Source organism: Anolis carolinensis, chromosome 6 (assembly GCF_035594765.1).
Source record: "Anolis carolinensis isolate JA03-04 chromosome 6, rAnoCar3.1.pri, whole genome shotgun sequence".
Taxonomy (NCBI): Eukaryota; Metazoa; Chordata; class Lepidosauria; order Squamata; family Dactyloidae; genus Anolis; species Anolis carolinensis.
In genome coordinates this window covers 95,522,101-95,541,061 of record NC_085846.1, presented here as the reverse complement: position 1 = coordinate 95,541,061, position 18,961 = coordinate 95,522,101, and the positions used below count along the sequence as shown (strand labels likewise).

Genomic DNA, 18,961 nt, shown 5'->3' with positions numbered 1-18,961 from the left:
TGCCCCTCCTATTAAGATTATTTACTCCCCTCCCATTTACCCTTGCCTCTCACTAAACTCCCTTCCCCCTTACAATTAAGATTATTTATCCCCTTCCTATTAGGCACCTTCACACCCCATTAGGCTCCCCTTACCCCCTCCTATTAATTTGGTTCCTTTATCCTCCCAGTAGTTAGGCTTCCTTGCCCCCCCCCCATTTATTAGCCTCCCTTTAGGTTTCCTTGCCCCCTCCCATTAATTAGGTTCCCATGCCCCCTTCCCATTAAGATTATTTAACCCCCTCGCATTAGACTCCCTTGCCCCCCTCCCATTTATTAGCCTCCCTTTAGGTTTCCTTGCCCCCTCCCATTAATTAGGTTCCCATGCCCCCTTCCCATTAAGATTATTTAACCCCCTCGCATTAGACTCCCTTGCCCCCTCCCATTTATTAGCCTCCCTTTAGGTTTCCTTGCCCCACTCCCATTAATTAGCCTCCCTTGCCCCTCTCCCATTAAGATTATTTATTTACCCCCCTCGCCTTCCGAGTGCCCCCCTCACCTGTGCCTTCCGTTAGGCTCCCTCCCTCCCGCTACAATTAAGATTATTTATCCCCTTCCCATTAGGTAGCCTCACTCCCCAATAAGCTCCCTTACCCTCTCCCATTAATTGGCCTCCGTTGCCCCCCGTCCCATTAAGATTATTTACCCCCTCCCATTAGGCTTCGTTGCTTCCCATTAAGCACCTTGCCCCGCTCCCATTAATTTGCCTCCCTTGCCCTCCTCCCCTCTTGTCTGGTGGGGACAAGAAACAGGGCCTTCTCCATGGTGGCCCCTTGACTCCTTCCCTAGTGGGATTAGATTGGCCCTTCCCTCCTGTCATTTCACAAACAAGTGAAAACTTGGCTTTGGGAGCAAGCATTTAGCCCAGCATATTCATCTGTGCAATATAGTTGGAATTGACTTTGGATTGATGAATATGATTATGTGATGATCTGGCTTTGGATCTATGTACATTAGTTATCTTAATTTTTACATACGTTATTTTAATGTTGTTTTAAATTGTTGTTTAATTGTTTTTAATTGTTGTTGTTTGAGCATGGATAATGTCACTCATATAAGCTGCTCTGAGTCCCCTTCAGGCGGGATATAAATGTCGTAAATAAACAAATAATAAATATATTAGGTTCCCCTGCCCCTCCCCTTGAGATTATTTACCCCATTTCCATTAGGCTCCCTTGCCCCCCCTCGTATTAGAGTTCTCTTGCCCCCTCACAACTAGATCCTTGTCATAGGATCATAGAGTCTGAAGAGGCTCCCAAGAGCCATTTAGTCCAACCCCGTTCTGCCAGGCAGGAACACACCATCAAAGCTCTCCTGACAGATGGCCATGCAGCCAGGGGAGGAGACTTTGTCACACTTTGAGGCAGCATAACAGAAGGCTCATTAGTCTCTGTAATAAGAATTAAGTGCATCACAGGTTTCCCAAGTTTGGGGATTTTTTTCTTTTGGAGGGAGTACTGCCACTCCTACCATTTCTATACAGTGTGAGAATTGGGCTGAAACAGTGGAGACTTTAGTTTAATGGTGTGGGGTATAGGTACAGATTGAAAATCCTTATCCAAAATACCTTATCTGTACTCATGTATAAGTCTAGACATTTTCATCAAGAAATCAACTCCAAAACCTAGGCTGACATATCCACTGGGTCATATTAAAATCCATAATTGTGCCCCCAAAACCTGCCTTTGACTTACACATGAGTATATATAAAAACCCCAAAAGGTCCACATGGATGGTTGAGATTGTGATACCTCTGCTTCCTGATGGTTCGATGTACACACACTTTGCTTCAAGCACAAAATTATTTAAAATGCTGTGTATAAAATTACCTTCAGGCTATATGAATAAGGTGTTTTTGAAACATCAGTGAATTTCATGTTTAGATTTAGCTCTGTCTCCAAGATAGCTCTTTATGTATGTATATACAAATACAAATACTCAGAAATCCAAAATACTGTATTTTGAGTAAGCTTTACTCAATCTGTACATTTTAACCAGAGTGATAGGACACAAGTGTGTATTTAAGACGCTTTGAGAGAAAAAGCAGGGTATAAATAAACATAATAATAATAATACTGTAATGTGTTTATGTGTTTACAATTTCCTGTCCCTTTCTCCTGTGCATACTTCATTAGGAATTCCAATCTATGATCATGGATGAATCTGGAACCAAAGTGTGAGAATTATTACAAATTTATTAATGCAGGATGTAATCTTTTGGAATGATGTCTCCAGTATGGAACATTCCTTGCTGAATAAAAAATGTGGGTTTCGATCAGCTATCTATAATTTTGTTCCCACCTCAATCCCATCCTGTTGTCTTCTTGTGGGAAAACTCAGGGCGCATTGTGTAGTAGGATAGAAATATATTGAATTAATAAACTAGAATATGGGGCAAAGGTGCTGTTTTAAAGGTATTATTTGTAACAGGACTCAAAATCCTGAACTGGTTTTAGCTACCAACATTCAGCACTGGTACAGGAGAAACTTTGAAAACAAGCACCACCAGTGTATTGCAAAATTGATTTTCCTCTTATTGCTTAATCACATTTGACTTTCCTACAAAGAGAGAATATTAAGCTTAATTTCAGAGTAAGGAATTGGCAAAGCCACCTCTGTATATTCCTTGCCTTGGAAGACTGTATGAAATTCATGAGGTCACCAAAGTCAACAGGCAACTTGGGCCCCATCTACATTGCCATATAATGCAGTTTGAAACTGCATTATATAGACAGCGTAGTCTCATATAACACAGTTTAACTGCATTGAACTGCAATATATGAGTCTGCACTGACCATGTAATATAGTTCCAAACTGCATTATATGGCAGTGTAGATGAAGCCTTAGAGACACACACAAACACACACAGTCTGGATCCAAACCATTCGTTCTTCTAGATGGGACAGAACCTTTATCTTCCTTAATGACAGTTCCTTCTTCTGAAATATAGCTTACAGCACTTGATATTTGTAGGCCAGTAGGAAATCAATAAGGTTTAAGTTAAGCATGACTAACATTTTAATTCAACAGGCAATGCTGGTTTTGCACACAAGCTATGTTTTGGGGCTTCTTTAAAGTACTTTTCAAGTTGTTGAAATGATATATTTTATACAAATGCTCTTCAACTTGAAATAGGTTAGGGCTTCAGCATGTCTTAATTTTGCCTTGGTCTGCTGTATATATGAGTAAGTCTGCATCCAACACACTTAAGGGAAAGTGCTTATCAAATAAAGATTGTACACAGTGCTAACAGGGACTGAGTAATCTGCATTACTCAAGACTGAGTAGGCTGTGTTGAATCTGATAAAGGCTGAGCCAGGAAAGTATTCTGGGGTTCCAACCAGGGCCCTATTGACAAGAATGTGGAGGAGGACTCCAAATGCACTATTTTTTTTTTTTAGAAAACCAATAGATATTACCATCTAAAACAGGAGCCTTGTGAAACCATGAAGTCCAAAGTCTAAAGTTACCTAACTTCAAATATCTAATTTTAGATAGAAGATAGAGAAGACACTGCTGTTGTTGATATAGGTATTTAACATTTGCATCAGCCTTTGAAGCTTTGACCAGTGTTTTTCAAAACTTTTGGGCTTCTAGATGTTTGGAATTCAGCTTTCACAACCCCTGATTGGCGATCATGCTGGGTGGGACTTCTAGGAGTTGAAGAGCAAAACATCTGGAGGTTCAAATGGGAAATACCACTATGTTGGTTCTTGTTCAAATGTGTGATCCGTGTCACTCGCCATTGTCATAGTGTGATATCCTTTTCACTACAAAAATATAGCACTATGAATTCCACTTTAAATATCATGGCTGTGTCCTTTGGAATCCCGTGGGCTTGTCTTCGCTGCTTTTAAATTTGCAGTAGCAGATTTCTGTACTTGTTGGAGGTTGACCTAGATGGCCTTTGAAATCTCTTCTAAGTATTTCATTCCATATATCTCCTTTTAATCCCAGAAACAGGTTAGAAACACACAGGCCTAAAACATAAAAAAGTTATGATTAAAATAGTATTAAATAGCATTTATGATTTCATCAAACAAGGTGTTTAGTTACTCCCCATCTTATTTATAAGTGGAATTACATTCTTAAAAGTGTGATTCTATTGGCAAAATAACACACAATAGGACTAGGTGCCTTTCTTTTAAAGGGAAAAACATACGGTATTTTTTACTGCTATTGTACTAGATGACGCTTATCTTTGCCATGTTCGGGCTTATACTTGAAACATCTTAGGTGTCTTCTCTCATATCACCCTTCCTTGAACTTATAAGATCTGTCATGAAATTTCTGCACAATAGACACTCTTTTGGGAGTAAAATATCACGAAAAAGTAGCTGCTCCCGAATTGTAGAATGCCCTCCCTAAGATATGCATCCTACTCCTCCATTGCTTGTATCCTTTTAGTTGAAAATATATTTGGTCTAGAAAGATATTGTAGGATTTGTGGTTCTTTATGTACTTCTTTAGTATCCCACTGCATATATCTGCTCTTCTTGGATATTGAAAAGTCATGTAGAGATGTAAATGAAGACTGCAATCCCCAGTGTACTTGGGAGGAAGCACCACTGAATGCAGTAGAATCTATATCTGAATAACTGTACATGGAATTATAGTATACATTAAATAAATAAAAAAACACATTTCTGATGTTTTGTGGATCTTATGAGGGTAGGATATGCTAGATAATCACAGCCTTCGCAGGTGATTAAAAAGTGTGCTGCATCTATTGTCTTACTAATCTTAAAGGATAATTTCAACTCTCCAAAGGCTCCAGCCGTATTATTCAATTTGCAGCATGAGGTCTGAGATAACAGAGCTAATTAGAGTGGCACACATTTGGATACTCGAGGAAGAAATTGTACTACATTCAATTGGGTAATGTTCTACCTCTGAAGGGTTTCTGGTACTTGTCACTTAACCTCCAGGCGAGTCTGCGACAATGCTCTGTTTGTGTCCCCAGTCTTTTTATTCCCAGGGGTGGCCCCTCAGACTTTGTCGTCCATATGTTGATCTGGAGCTGTTTACACAGAGTACCCAAGGGTGTCCAAATTCTGTAGTGAGTGTATAAGTCAAATGCGAGTTGTAGGAGAACATCTGAAGAAGTCTCCGATTTTTCCTGACCATGTGTTCAGTTTTGAGACATGCATATTGCAACTGTCTCCATCCCAATTAATCTTCAAAGGAGAGTCTCGATCAATCCTCCACTGCCCCACTTGTTCAACTGCTTTTAAAATATTCCAATTTCTCTTCTCTTCCTTTCTATTTTCTCTTGTTCCCCCCTTCAATTGAAGGCAGAATCTTGCCCTTCCCAACAGACTCAGTCAAAAGCATATTGCTGCAGTTTCTAGTTTATGTGTTTTTCTAATTAATAACTGTTGCCATTTTGACCACACCCTGATGTTACTTAGCCACATATGTCCTGGTTTCCACCTGTGAAATATAGTGGTATATACAGACATGCCCATGCCATTAGAAAATATGCTATTCATGCTGAACTACAGGTTCTTCCCAAATTTTTCAAAATCCCATTATCACAGGGACAGAAAAGTGATTGAAAATCGTCTGTAAAGAGTACAGACAACAAAATAAACACTACCGGGGTGTCAACACTTCCCTATGCTATATATATTTTGCCTGGAGTTACACTTAAAAATGTACCTGTTCTGACTTACAAACAAATTCAACTTCAGAACAAACCTATAGAACATATCTTGTTCGTAACTTGGGGGCTGACTGTCTTTTACTGCAGGATTAACTAACTTTGTTTTTCTCTATAACTCAGTACCTCTGAACAGTTATTATGTACCAGCTTCTTTTGGCTTTCACTATAACATTGAGAAAGAGCTCTAGTTTGTGCATGCTCCCTGTCCAGAGTTTGTAAAAGTTTGGAATTCAGTTTCCAGAATCCCTCCAGCATCAAGCTGTGCTGTATTTTAGTTCCTGGCATCTCCAAAATTGGTCTAGGAAAGACTCAACATCTGCCAGTCAGTTTAGATATCACCAAACTACATGGACCAGTGGTCTGATCCAATGTAAGGTGACAGTCTTCATATTCTCTCTCCCCTATTTTTATGTGTGCTAAGCAAAATTTGTCCCGTTCTTTCCACCAGCCCTCTTACCTCTTGTTTTTCTGCCAGCACTGCTGCCTGATTGTAGAATATTCTCTGCTTTGTCATTTTCTTGAAAAGTGAATGCCTCTGCTTTGTGCTAATTCAGCACAAGTGCACATGGTTTCTGCATCAGCTCTAGCTTATTTAAATAATGGCTTTGCTTTATGAGGAGTGGGCTTAGGGATCCCAATGTTACGTGTGGCATGCACAAAACACTGTTTTGTGCTGTCTCCGAATACTGGCCCATGTATTCCAGGAGTGAGGGAGTCATGACCCTTCAGATGTTGTTGAGTTATAGCTCCCATCACCAGCTCCCATTGCTTGCTCCCATTGGCCATGCAGGCTGAGGCAGATGGGAGGTGAACATCTTTTTTCAACTGCTAAATATGTGGTAACAGCAAAAAAGGAAAATTCAGTATATTTTAAGAGACTAGCAAAGTTGATAAAGGATTCTTAAAAGATCCAAAACTCATAGAGGCTTCTGGACATAAATATTTCAATATAAAAAGGCATGTGGTCCCCATGGACTGTTTGCTGCAGTGGTGAATTTGGCATCAGGAGGGATGGGATATCTCCTCTAAAGGGTTCTAGGGAAGGGAAATCCATTGTGGATCCTGGCTGTTGGAAATGAAAACCTGAGGTTTCTGGCAGTCATTCAGTAAAATAACCAAAATTCTGGTAAAGACATATGTACTCAAAAGTTTCCCTTTATATACGCAGATGCCCCTTTTCCAAGTGCTGCTGGAATTGTTGTTTTCTTCCTCCATGTGCCACATATGGTCATTCCATTTTTCATTGAGAGGGTACAGGCATGGAGAAGCCACACAGCCAGATTCAAAGTGATGATATCAGCGCTGGGATCCGCTGGAGTTCTCCGGGATTCCCAGCATCACTCTGATCATTTTGCACCTTTACTATAGTGATTGTAAACAAAGGGTTATTTAAACCAGTCTTCTCTTTGTAAAGCACAGAATGGCCGTTTGAGGTGACTTATGTATGTGGAGGAGTGGACATATGGTTTAATATAGCATGTCGGAATGTAAATATTTATGCTGCAGGGATGTAGTGTAAGAGGAATGCTTTCTCTGTGACTATCAGGGGTCATTGCAGGTGGTCTTCAAAGCTCCTTCTAGATCTTTCATCCAATGTGGAAAGCATTAGTTGTAGTTTGAGTATGTGCAATTGTGAGTTGAGAGCTTCCTTTGGTTGATAGCTTCAGTTGCACAGACTTCATGCATCGGTTTCAGTGAAAAAGCAAATCTGAGACCACTCTGCCATCAATACCCAATCAGCTTCAAGAGACACGAGTATAAAGGAACCACAGTATTAACATACTGTCCCATATTAGTGTTGCCTAATTAATGCTCATTGAGATTTCTCTTATCTGCATTTTGGATCTGAACTTGGAAAGCTGGCAAGCCAATATACCAGAACATCAGCAAAAATTGTTAGTTAAATGTATATGTGTACATTCTTGTGATGTGCCTTCAAATAATTTCTCTCTTAGGGTGATCCTAGGGCTGGATCTACCTTGCCATATAATCCAGTTTCTGAACCTAGATTACCTACTTTGAACTGGATTACAGGCAGTTTCCAAGTTACAAACATCTGATTTACAAATGGCTCATAGTTAGGAGTAGGAGTGAGAAAATCCACTCCTGGAAGAGTGATCATGGGGAAAAGGTGTCTCAACTGAAGCTTTATCACCAATCCTTGTTTCCACAACAAGCCATTTTTTTTCCAAAATGTATCTGTTTTGACTTGCATACAAATTCAATTTAAGAACAAATCTACAGAACCTATATTTTTGTAACTTGCAGACTGCCCGTATATGAGTCTACACTGCCATGAGTGGTATATAAATTAAACAAACAAATAAATAAATAATCCAGTTCAAAGCAGATAATCTGGATTCAGAAACTGGATTATATGGCAGTGTAGATAGGGCCTAAAGCAAACTTATCACTGGTTTTCTTGGCAAAAATTATTCAGGTGAGGTTTGCCATTGCCTTCCTTGGGCGGAGAAAGTGTGACTTGCCAAATATTACCCAACAGGTTTTCATGGCTGAATAGGGATTCAGAGCTTGATCTCCGGAGTCACAGTCAATTATTCAAGCCATTACATGCCATCAGCTCGTGTGTATGTTGAGGGGCTTGTAAACATCCATAGATTTTTATTTGCATATCTAGTATAGAAAGGGCATTTTTGTACTGGCTCTTCATTATTGCATTTGCCTCTAGTTGTGTCTCTACATCTTTATGTATGTGCTTTTTCATCAGAAGTAAACAGTAGCTTGCAGTTAAACTACTTGATATTCTTTCCCCACGGGATGCTTAAAATAATCAGTGTCCAAAGTTCTGAAGCCTAGAAACATGTTTGTAGTCCTGCTTAGAAATAGGCTGAGTAAAGCACCCTTTTAATAATGTATACTTCATAATAAATTCTTACTTAGTGCAAGGGAATATGTGGCATGATTTCCTTTCTGACATGAAAGCGAGGCAATTCTCTTATCTGCACACAGAGGCAAACAATCAAGCTGCAGTGTGTTAGCAGCTTCAGAAGTAAAGGATTTCTTTGCTGAAGTTCACGTATAAGCAGATTTCATATAACTATTGTGAACACATTTCTTCCATTCAAAGACACACTTTTCCTATGTAAACATCTCTAAAAATGGGTGTGTCTTAGAATTGCAGGTGATTTTATGCATTTTATTGGTGGTGGTATGGAAATTAGAGTGTGTCTTACAGTCGATAGTGTCTTACAATTGAAAGATACGGTATTAATTCTTATCTATCCTCAATGTGATAGAAAAAATGCCCTGGATTTATTGCATTTATTTATCTCTTTGTGAAACCTCTGAGAAGGATTAGGAAGGCTTTTGGGCACACCTGGTTATTGGTTGAACAGGAGCCTTAGCTATTAGGGTACATGCAAATTTTTATTTGAACTAAAATTCTCATACTTGAAGTATAAAGCAGGCAAACTTTTTCAGTGGAGAGCCTCAAAGAGAGCCAGACAGGAAGTGGCTTCAAGGAATTCCTAAAATCCTCTTCCAACCGAAGAGGTTATAGGTTAATTCTTTGTGATCACATTTTTCCCAGAATCTTTCATCAGAGGCTTCCAAGAACTGTATTCATTTAGATTGCTACAGTGATATGATGTATGACAAAATAAAAAAGCAAATAGATGTCCCCTGCATTTTGGAAGAAACCTTTGCTTTTGGAGGAAACCTTAAGTGAACTTTGGAAAGTTCTACGGTAAATATTCTGTGTACTTATGCAAGACTCACCTCATTTGGTTGTTTTGTGTCATGTATGCATCTTTAGTTTGGAAGAAAAAGTTTGCAGAAACATGTTGAATAACTCTGCTTTAATAGTATAGGAGCCTGTCTTGGTTCTTCCTATTTCTGCTTCTGCTACCAAGTTTTCTATTTAAAAAGTGATTTCCAAGAACGCATCTACTTTGTTAACTGGGACATATATCTGTATCATGTAGTGGTTCTCAGCTTGTGGGTCCCCAGATGTTTTAGCCTTCAACTCTCAGAAATCCTAACAGCTGATAAACTGGCTGGGATTTCTGGGAGTTGTAGGCCAAACATCTGGGGACCCACAGGTTGAGAACCACAGATATAATGGGACCTCCAGATCAGTGAGTCATAGCAATTGTAGATGCCCATTCTCTATATAAATAAATGCCAATGATACCATTTGAAATAGAGTGATAGTGCTATAATTGTGTAGTGTGAATGGGTCACCGTTCGGAAAAAGTTCTGAAGTTGCACTGCCCAATGTTTACTTTTACTTAACTAGAAGTCGTACTGTATAGATCTGGAAGATAGACTGGAGGTAGACTGGAGATTCCTCTGGGTTTCTACTTTCCAGTTGTATATTGGTGGCAACAACAAAATTAATTATTTTCCTCCTGCCTTCCCAGCTGTCAAAATTGTATTATTGAAATAAAGGAAATTTGTGTAATGGATAAGGGAACCAGGAGTAGATTTTTCTTAATGGAACAAATGTGATTTCAATTGAATGTTGATATTCAGTGCAAGGTCCTGGGCTCAAGAGGGTTTTTGTTTTAATTGTAAGTGTATGTTTATTGCCTCAGGCTCCAATTAAGGCCATATTTAAGAAATTAAGTATATCCAGCAAGCCTGAAGCAATGACAGCCTCCAGCTTAAGTTTGCATTCTTGTAAGGAACCACACCTCCTTATTTGATCCAATGCGATGAAGTAAAGGCTGTGGGTGAAATAGAAATAGTTTTTTTTGTTTATTTTTTTCAATGAAATGAATAAATTCTTTTAAAATGATGAATAAAATATACAAGACAAAGTGTTCACATAATGACTCTAAAATTATTTTTTAAATGATATAAGAGGAAGATTCCTGTTTTGTGTAGTATCAGATCATCACAATTCCTGATTTCATTCTCTCACTTCTTTTTATGGAAATTAACACATTACATCTGCTTGACATATGGTGAGCTAGTGGAGGTGAAATAATTTTTGTCTGATTTACTGATATTAATGTTTTCTTCAGGTTTGTTGATGTTTATTTTGCTTGGTCCTCACACTGGCAGCACTGAATAGGTTCTTTATAGTTTAGGTGCTCTTTACATTTCAACATCTATGTAGCGCCATTTGTAACTCAAAATATTTTTTTGCAATGTAAGTTCAGTTTGTAATTATATTATGAATAATATCAGTTATGGTAACTTTATGGTACAGTTATATATAAAATAATTTTATTTATATTTGCAAAGTAATGACATTAGTTTCACTCTGTAACGGAGTTTACTATTGCATTTTTCAATTAAAACATATTTTTTTCCTGAAGAAAGCAAGAAACACGTCACCCCCATGGCTTCAGAATTTCATAAATTTTACACCTCTATTCCTTTGTCCACCAGTAGCATAAGCATGCTTAGTTTTGTATAAAGAACTCATGTTTCTGCAATTCTAAAGCTCCCTGATGCTTTAGGCTATATTTCAGAGGAAGGAATTGGCAAAAACATCTCTGAGGATTCCTTGCCTGAGAACACCCTATGAAATTAATACAGTTGACATGCGACTTGAATACATATTTTGATTCTATATATTTGTTAGTTTTCTTTATACTACATAATATTTTCTGTATTTTATCTGGATGATTTGTTTTAGAATTGCATGGGATAGTTTGATATATTTATTATTCCTTCCCTTTGTGTGTGTATGTGCACAAGCACATAACAACAACAACAACAACAACAACTTTATTCTTATATCCCGCCCCATCTCCCCGAGAGGACTAGGGGCAGCTTATATGGGGACCAAGCCCAGTAATATACAATAAAATACCACAACATAAAATAAATTTCAAGTTACTATAAAATTGATGCATAGAAATATATAAAATTGTGACATAATTCGACAACAACCTAACCAGTTTACATGAGTAAACACATATATTTTAAATTGTACACCTTTGGCAGGACCTTTGTGTATTTTACTTGTAAAGTACTGTGTACATTGATGGTGCTACATAAATAAGCAATAATGATAAGACTAATAACTATAATGCAAACCAGCATGGTGTAAGGTTTTAAGCATTGGACTATGAGTCTGGAGACCAAGGTTCAAATCCCTGCTTAACATGGAAACCCACTAGATGCCAGTAAGAAAGTCGCTCTCTCTCAGCCTCAGAGGAAGGCAAAGGCAAACCCCTTCAGAACAAATATTGCCAAAAAAAAAACTGCAGTAAAGGTTTGCATTCGGGTCACCATATGCTTGAAATTACTTGAATGCATACAACAATAAATACTATCATTCCTTGTTTGAGTGAAGCAAAAATACTATTATGGCTTGTTTGAATAAAGCCATAATAGTTATATTGGTAGAAAATTAAAAGGCCGTGGTTTTATTTTTAAAGGTCTAATTGGAGAGCATTACAACTGTTTGGCATACCATCCAAGAAACTTAACAGCAAGTTATCTCCAAAAAAGACTCTAATAAAAAGCCAGAAAGATCAAGATTTTGTTTACTATTCTCTACATGACATTTTTGCTTTTCAGTTCTCAGTATTGTTTGTTGTCTGCGGATGTGCAGCAAAGCAGCAAAGGTGTTTGTGAACTGGCATGTTGCTTAAAGATGTGATTGTGTCAAATGTCTTGCTGTGTTTCTAAATAGCATCCTTTTGTGACACTGAACGCACAGTCTCTCATTTGATCTGCAGCTTCACTTATCATGTTAAGAAGAGGGGACAGATGTTTGTAATATTCTTCTTTGGTGTGAGCCGAGTATGTAAATGGAGCCACTTTCCTCTACATTGACATTTTGAAATTGGGCTATATGCTGCTGACCACAAAAGGAAAAAAAATCAAGCCTGTGATGCTGTTGTGATGTGATAAAACAGTGCTCAGGGCAGCAGTGGGTTGCATAAACTTGCTACAAAACATAATGTGATAGGAAAGCTCTGTGGCACGCAGGTATAGGCAGCTTTCACATACATTTATTTCTACTAGAAGGCTGAATGTATGTAATGTGACTTGGAGGTACTGTAGTATTTTTCCTCCCCAAGAGGCTCTTTTTGTTCTGCTTCACTGTAAAGACCTGTTTAAACAAGGGTTGTGGCTGATGTTGGATAGTGTCGTTCTAGGGATGGAGATTATGTAATTAAGCTTCTTTTTACGTACCCTACCTGCATGGATACACCTCTGCTCAAGTTCTGCAAGGCTTAATTCATTTTATTGTTAGTGATAGCATTGGCTGCCTGCTTGAATTTACCAAATGTATTTTAGGATCCTTTTTCACACATACACACCCATTGCTTTTAAAGGAAATCCTTGCAGTGTGTATTTCTTACTTGGCTGCAATATGATTAAAATCTAGGCTTGCAACTGCTCTCCTTCCATTATACTGGGTTTAAAATCTAATTCTTAGAAAAGTGTAGCTATGACAACTCTTACGCTGTGTGTATGTATGTGTGTGTCACTGCCGCAGTCACTCTTGGCGTTTGCCTAATGTTCCTGTGAAAGAACATGTGTGGTTTCTCCCCCCTTTGGCATAGGAACAGTGTTTTGTATTACAGCCATGCGGTGCATAAAAATGCATCTCTGTCTAGACCAGCAATGTTTTATATTAGGGCTGGACCCGGAGGCAGGGGAAGCTCTCCAAATGTTCTGCTGCAGCTAAGAGCAGAACAGTATAGCCAGTGATGAAGGAACACAGAAGTTGCAATCCAAAAACACCTGGAAGGCTACAGTTGTCTACCCTGTGCTAAACCCAAAAGAAGGGCTGTGGCATCAGAGTCAGAAGCAATTTTGAAAATGTACTGACTTTGATCCCAGCTTCAAAATAAAAACTTACACCACAGTCCAGCCCTCTTATCCATGCTTTTTAAAAATATATCCATGGATTCATGATTCACTTACCTACATGCCAAAAAAAAATGTCCCAGTCGTCGTCATCCCCACTGACCCAAACTGTTTGTTGGCCCATCTAGGTTCTCCAGTGTAATTACATGGTATGTTTTCAGGTACTCGTTAGAGGTCTTACAACATATCCCCAATGGGTATGAGGTTCATAATGGGTTAAATGCTTACTTTGGCTCCATCTAAACCAGTAGTTACCAACTTTTTTTTGACCAGGAACCACTCTCCAACATTAGCACCAAAAGGGTTTCAAATCAGTTTTTGATCAACTTTATATTCAGTTTGATTATTTGGGGTGCTGATTCAGAAAATTGTATTAGATAGACCACATCAGCTTTAGTTTCTGATACAGAACATATGCTATCCAATAATGCCATCTACTCGCCCACAGAAAACCATATTTAATAATCTAGAGCTGATGTGGTCTATCCAATGCAATTTTCAGAATCAGCATCTCAAATAATCCCAAGCACAGGCCTAAAAACCAAGGTGCCCCCGCTTCCAGATGCCACATGGAATGGCTCTGCTCAGGGGGAGGGAGGAGGAGGAGAAGAAGAAGTCAGGAGGCTTGTTGTCATCCCTTTCGTAGGCCCCTCGGCTGTGAAACTCCTTCCCATAGATCAGCCCACTCCCTCGTAGCCTTCAGAAGGGAAGTAAAAACCTGGCTCTGGGATTAGGCTTTCGGAGAATAGCAAAGTGCAATAATAGATTTGGAATATGTGCAATGACTACGGAATGGCCTTAGACTACAATTTGTGGGTGGTGTGATTTTAATATTGAATGGAATTTTAAATGTTTACTATATATTAATTTATTTATTCAATTTATTTTAAGCTCAGTGTTTTGTATGTGTTTAAGGCACTGAATAATTACCATATGTAAGCCGCCTTGAGTCCCCTTTGGGGTAGAGAGAGGTGGGGTAAATAAATAAATAATAGTCAGCCTCTCCCCTCCCGACATCCCTGTTGCCTCCACACTATAAGAGGGTTTCGCGAGACTAGTTGCACTCGTTTCAACGATGTAGTAACAGTGAGGCCACAGACCATATTTTAGTTCTTGGGGACCACAGGTTGGGAACCATTGATCTACACTGGCACTATAGGTCAGCTTGGAGTTGACGTGAAACTGCAGCGGCCAGAACACTGGCATCTGCTACAGTGTGCATTTGTGAGTATACGGGCCATTAAAACAGTCCTAAAGAAGTCCAACTTCAACCAAGTAAAGCACTGCAGCAGATGCCAGTGTATCCTGTATCCAGGGCAAAAACAGCTCTACAAATACAGAGAGTATTGCAAACCCCTGCCCCTTCCAAAGTGCATTATAGACTCTAGAATGGGGGACTACCGAAAAGTGCCCTAGAAGCAAGTCTTGGAAGCAAGGAAGTAATTTCCCATGCCCCCCTGGGAGGGGTAATTGATTATTTCTGTACTTACCTATCACTTTCCCTTCTTTTACCCTGTGTGCCTCCAAAATGCTGATGTGCCGCTCTCTGGGAAATGAGGGGGCAGTTTGAAGTCAGGTTCTGTCATAAGTGAAATCACCATGTATGAGTCCACTTCCTCCTCTTCTTACTGTTTGCTGGACTCATTTGCCAAAAAAATATGTTTCTGCACTTACAGGTTCTTATTTATATGCATTTTCAGGTTTTTGTACTATTTATCTCAAACAAACACACTCCTCTTCTCTCTTTGCAGAAGTCCAGGAGGAGACTTGGGAGCAAAAAAGAAGAAAAAGAAACAGAAGCGAAAAAAGGAAAAACCAAACTCCGGAGGTACCAAATCAGACTCTGCATCTGACTCCCAAGAGATTAAAATCCAACAACCTTCAAAAGTGAGAGCCTGGGCTTCATTTTCACTTTGGTAACTTGGTGTGAAAATCCGCAATAGGCCATGCTAGTTGTACCAAACAGGATGCTTTCACAATTGGTGGTAAAATAATTGCTTGAGAGACAAGCTACATTAACGGATTTTTCAAGGTAGAAATAAAGTCTGCAAAGTAATTTTAAAAAGGGTAAATGTTGCCTAAAATTGGTTACTTTTCAGTATCAACATCCACTTTGTAGAGCCTTTCTCTTCTAGTGTTCCCTCATTATCCAGTAATATTGTCAGATTTTTAAAAATCTAATTATGTTGTTGAGCTTCAATTTATTACAATTTTACCTTGGAAATGAAATTCAGATTGTGATCTGAATTGTGTGTTGTTTATGGGCTATTAAAGTGGATGTGTGTATTGTAGGTGTTATGATTGAGCCTCATGGCTCTGTTACTGACAGACGTGGGCGTAAGACTCCTCGAGAGTCAGATACTCTCGAGGAGCGAGAGAGAAAAAGACTGCGAGACATATTTGCAGCACCATCTGACGAGGAGTCTTTCGAAGGGTTTACGGAGAGAATGGAGGAGGGGCTGGTTAGCTCAGAGGAGGATGAGATGGATTGGACTCGGGTAAGGGAGGAAGTGGGTGCCACTGGCCATGATGGGACAGAAGATGAATGGGGACCTTCAGGATTAGACCCATGGTTTAGCTGGAGGGATGGGACGGGATCCACAGCTGGAGATGCTGTTGGGCGTAGTCAGAGGTGTTCCAGCTCTGACGAGGAAAGTGATGAGGAAACGCCCGGGTTAAGGAGGACAGCTGACAGTGATGAAGATTTGTAACTGGCATAAAATGGGGCTTGAGAGCAATTGCAAATTGCGTTGGGCAAGGTAATCTGGGCAAACGCTTGGGATCCGTGTGTGTGTGGGACGCTTCCCTGAAGACTTGTGTGCTTTCCTGTGCTGTGACGTAAGTTGATTGGAATCCAGGGTCAGACGGCGGGAGGGATTGTGTGGGCATTTGTTTGTGCAAACCTGTGCTTACTCTTATTAGCTTGACCTTCCGTCGTCTTCTTGACGGACGCCATCTCCTGCTTTGAGAACTCGGACTGAACTGACCACGGCTTGTCTTCCCCCCTTCTTGGACTTGGAAAAACTACAAACGTCTGCTTCTGGCTTTGATCTACGGAACGGAACTGGTCTACTCAACTGCTACAATCCTTGGCTGTTTTACTCGTGTTGGAGATCCTGTCCGCTGTGTGTGTGGGGGAGCGACGCAAGTTACTCTAAGCACAGTGTTGGCAGCAGAGAGGAATCTGCTGCCAATTAGTTGCATTCTTTGTATCTTTTGTTCCTTGGCTTTCGTTTCGTTTATACCCAGGCTGACGCAAGCAGTTTGTTTTTACCCGGATTAAACTCCGGTTTAATCCGGTTTATCTTTTGAACATTTACTTTTGCCCCTTTTTGCTCCTAAAGGCAAAAACTGCCTGGCCCTTGTGTTTTACGGGCATTTTTGAGTTCTGTAATCTAATAAACTCTGTTACTTTGAATCTTGTGGCGTTCTGTCCTTGACAGATTGCCCAACGCCCATAAAAAGTTTATTGCAGCAATAAACCCGTCAGGAAGACGATGGATGAGTTACGGGCCAAAGTAGACCAATTGCAAACGGCTTTTACCGTTAGCCAAACAGCTCAGGCTGTGAAAGGACATGTTTTGACTCCTGAACGCTTTGACGGAACCAGGTGCAAGTTGCCAACCTTTTTGGCACAAGTGGAGCTTTATTTTTCTCAGCTCAGTGCTCATGCTTTTCCTACAGACACTAGCAAGGTGGCCTTTATTTTGAGTTTGTTGACCGGTCCCGCAGGACAATGGGCCACTAATTTAATTTTGGGAAATGACCCAGTCAAGGACAATTTGAATAATTTCAAAAAGTTGTTAACTGATACTTTTGGGGATCCTCTCCGCACGGAGAACGCTGGGTGGGCTCTGTATCGGTTGAAACAGGGAAAGGGGACTGTTTTGGATTACTTAAATAAGTTTAACCTGTATCGCCACCAGCTGGATTGGGGGGAAAATGCATTCATGCTTTTATTTACTGCCGGGTTAAGTGATATGCTCCAGGATGAATTAGCACGCTTGGAGCCGGCTGAAAGCTGGGACGCCTTAGTAGCTAAGGTGCTGCGTTTAGACGCAAGGTTCGAGGCTCGTAAACACTCAAAAGCAATGTGTGCGCCACCCATGCATGTAACCAGGGCACCTGTGGTGATGGGGGAAGAGCCCATGGAGCTTGGGGTCTTTAAAAAGCTGTCTACAGAGGAAAAGAGCCGTAGGAGGCAGCTGGGCTTGTGTTTGTACTGTGGGAATGCTGGGCATTTTGCCAAAAATTGTAATGTGAAACCTTCCCAGCTTTCGGGAAAAGGCCAGCCCTAGTGCGACGTGAGTCCAACGCACTAGGGCTCCTCAAGCAGTCAACTGAGGGGAGGAAGCATGTTTTCGTACCCATTACATTATCTGTTGGGGGAAGGGAACTTGTTTCTACTTTGGCACTGCTGGACTCAGGAGCTACGGTCTCCTATGTAGATATTGAGTTTGCTAAGAAGCATGGCATTCCTAGAGTGCGCAAGGCATGCGACGTGTGGGTGGAAGGAGCAGATGGGAGACTGCTGGAGACTGGGGTGGTTAACCATGAAACCTCAGCAGTAACGTGGGAGGTGCAGGGAGTAACGGGAACGTTTGTGTGGGATATTACGAGCTTGCCTAGATATGATGTGATCCTGGGGATGGATTGGCTAGCTGTAGTAAACCCACAAGTAGATTGGGCAACACGTAAAGTGATCTTAAAGAGGCAGGATTGTTGCACTCTAAATGTTACTCATTCTGATATGGAGGGAGTGCCTGCTGAGTATGGGGAGTTCTCGGATGTATTTTGTAAAAGAGAAGCGGACAAATTACCACCGCACAGGCCATATGATTGCGCCATCAAGTTGGCAGAAGGTGCGAAACTGCCAGCAGGGAGGCTGTATGCCTTGACTGTACCGGAAAGGCAAGCTTTGCGGGAGTTTCTAGATGAAAATTTAGCCAAGGGGTTTATTCGCCCATCTAGTTCTCCAACTGCGGCACCAGTATTCTTTGTAGCCAAAAAGACTGGGGAACTTAGGCTGGTCTGTGACTATCGGATCCTAAACAAATACACCATTCGGGATAGGTACCCGCTCCCTTTAATCTCGGAACTGTTATCAAGGGTGCAAGGGGCTAAGGTCTTTACCAAGCTTGACCTGCGGGGGGCCTATAACTTAATCCGTATACGGGAAGGGGATGAATGGAAGACGGCATTTAACACGTGTTTCGGATGCCACGAGTTCCGAGTCATGCCTTTTGGGCTTTGTAATGCTCCTGCGGTATTCCAGAGGTTCATGAACGATGTGTTCAGGGACCTAATTGATCAATTTTTAGTGATTTATTTGGATGATATCTTGATTTTTTCTAAGGACGAGAAAGAACATCGTCAACATGTCAAGCAGGTTCTGCACCGACTGCGGGCTAATGGGCTTTTCGCCAAGGCTTCCAAGTGCGTCTTTCATGTGCCTGAA

The 18,961-nt window shown here is 40.4% G+C and overlaps 1 protein-coding gene across 3 annotated transcripts in view; it reads left to right on the top strand.

Moving 5' to 3' along the window:
- The window catches only part of nmt2 (N-myristoyltransferase 2), a 43,807-nt gene that overhangs the window by 854 nt on the left and 23,992 nt on the right, over positions 1–18,961 (top strand). For all 3 annotated transcript variants that reach the window (XR_009999685.1, XM_062957407.1, XM_062957408.1), the window contains exon 2: positions 15,255–15,390. Coding sequence is in view for 2 of the 3 variants with exons in the window: in XM_062957407.1 (XP_062813477.1) it covers positions 15,255–15,390 (136 nt within the window). In the remaining variant the exon portion in view is untranslated. The remainder of the gene's footprint in view (positions 1–15,254; positions 15,391–18,961) is intronic.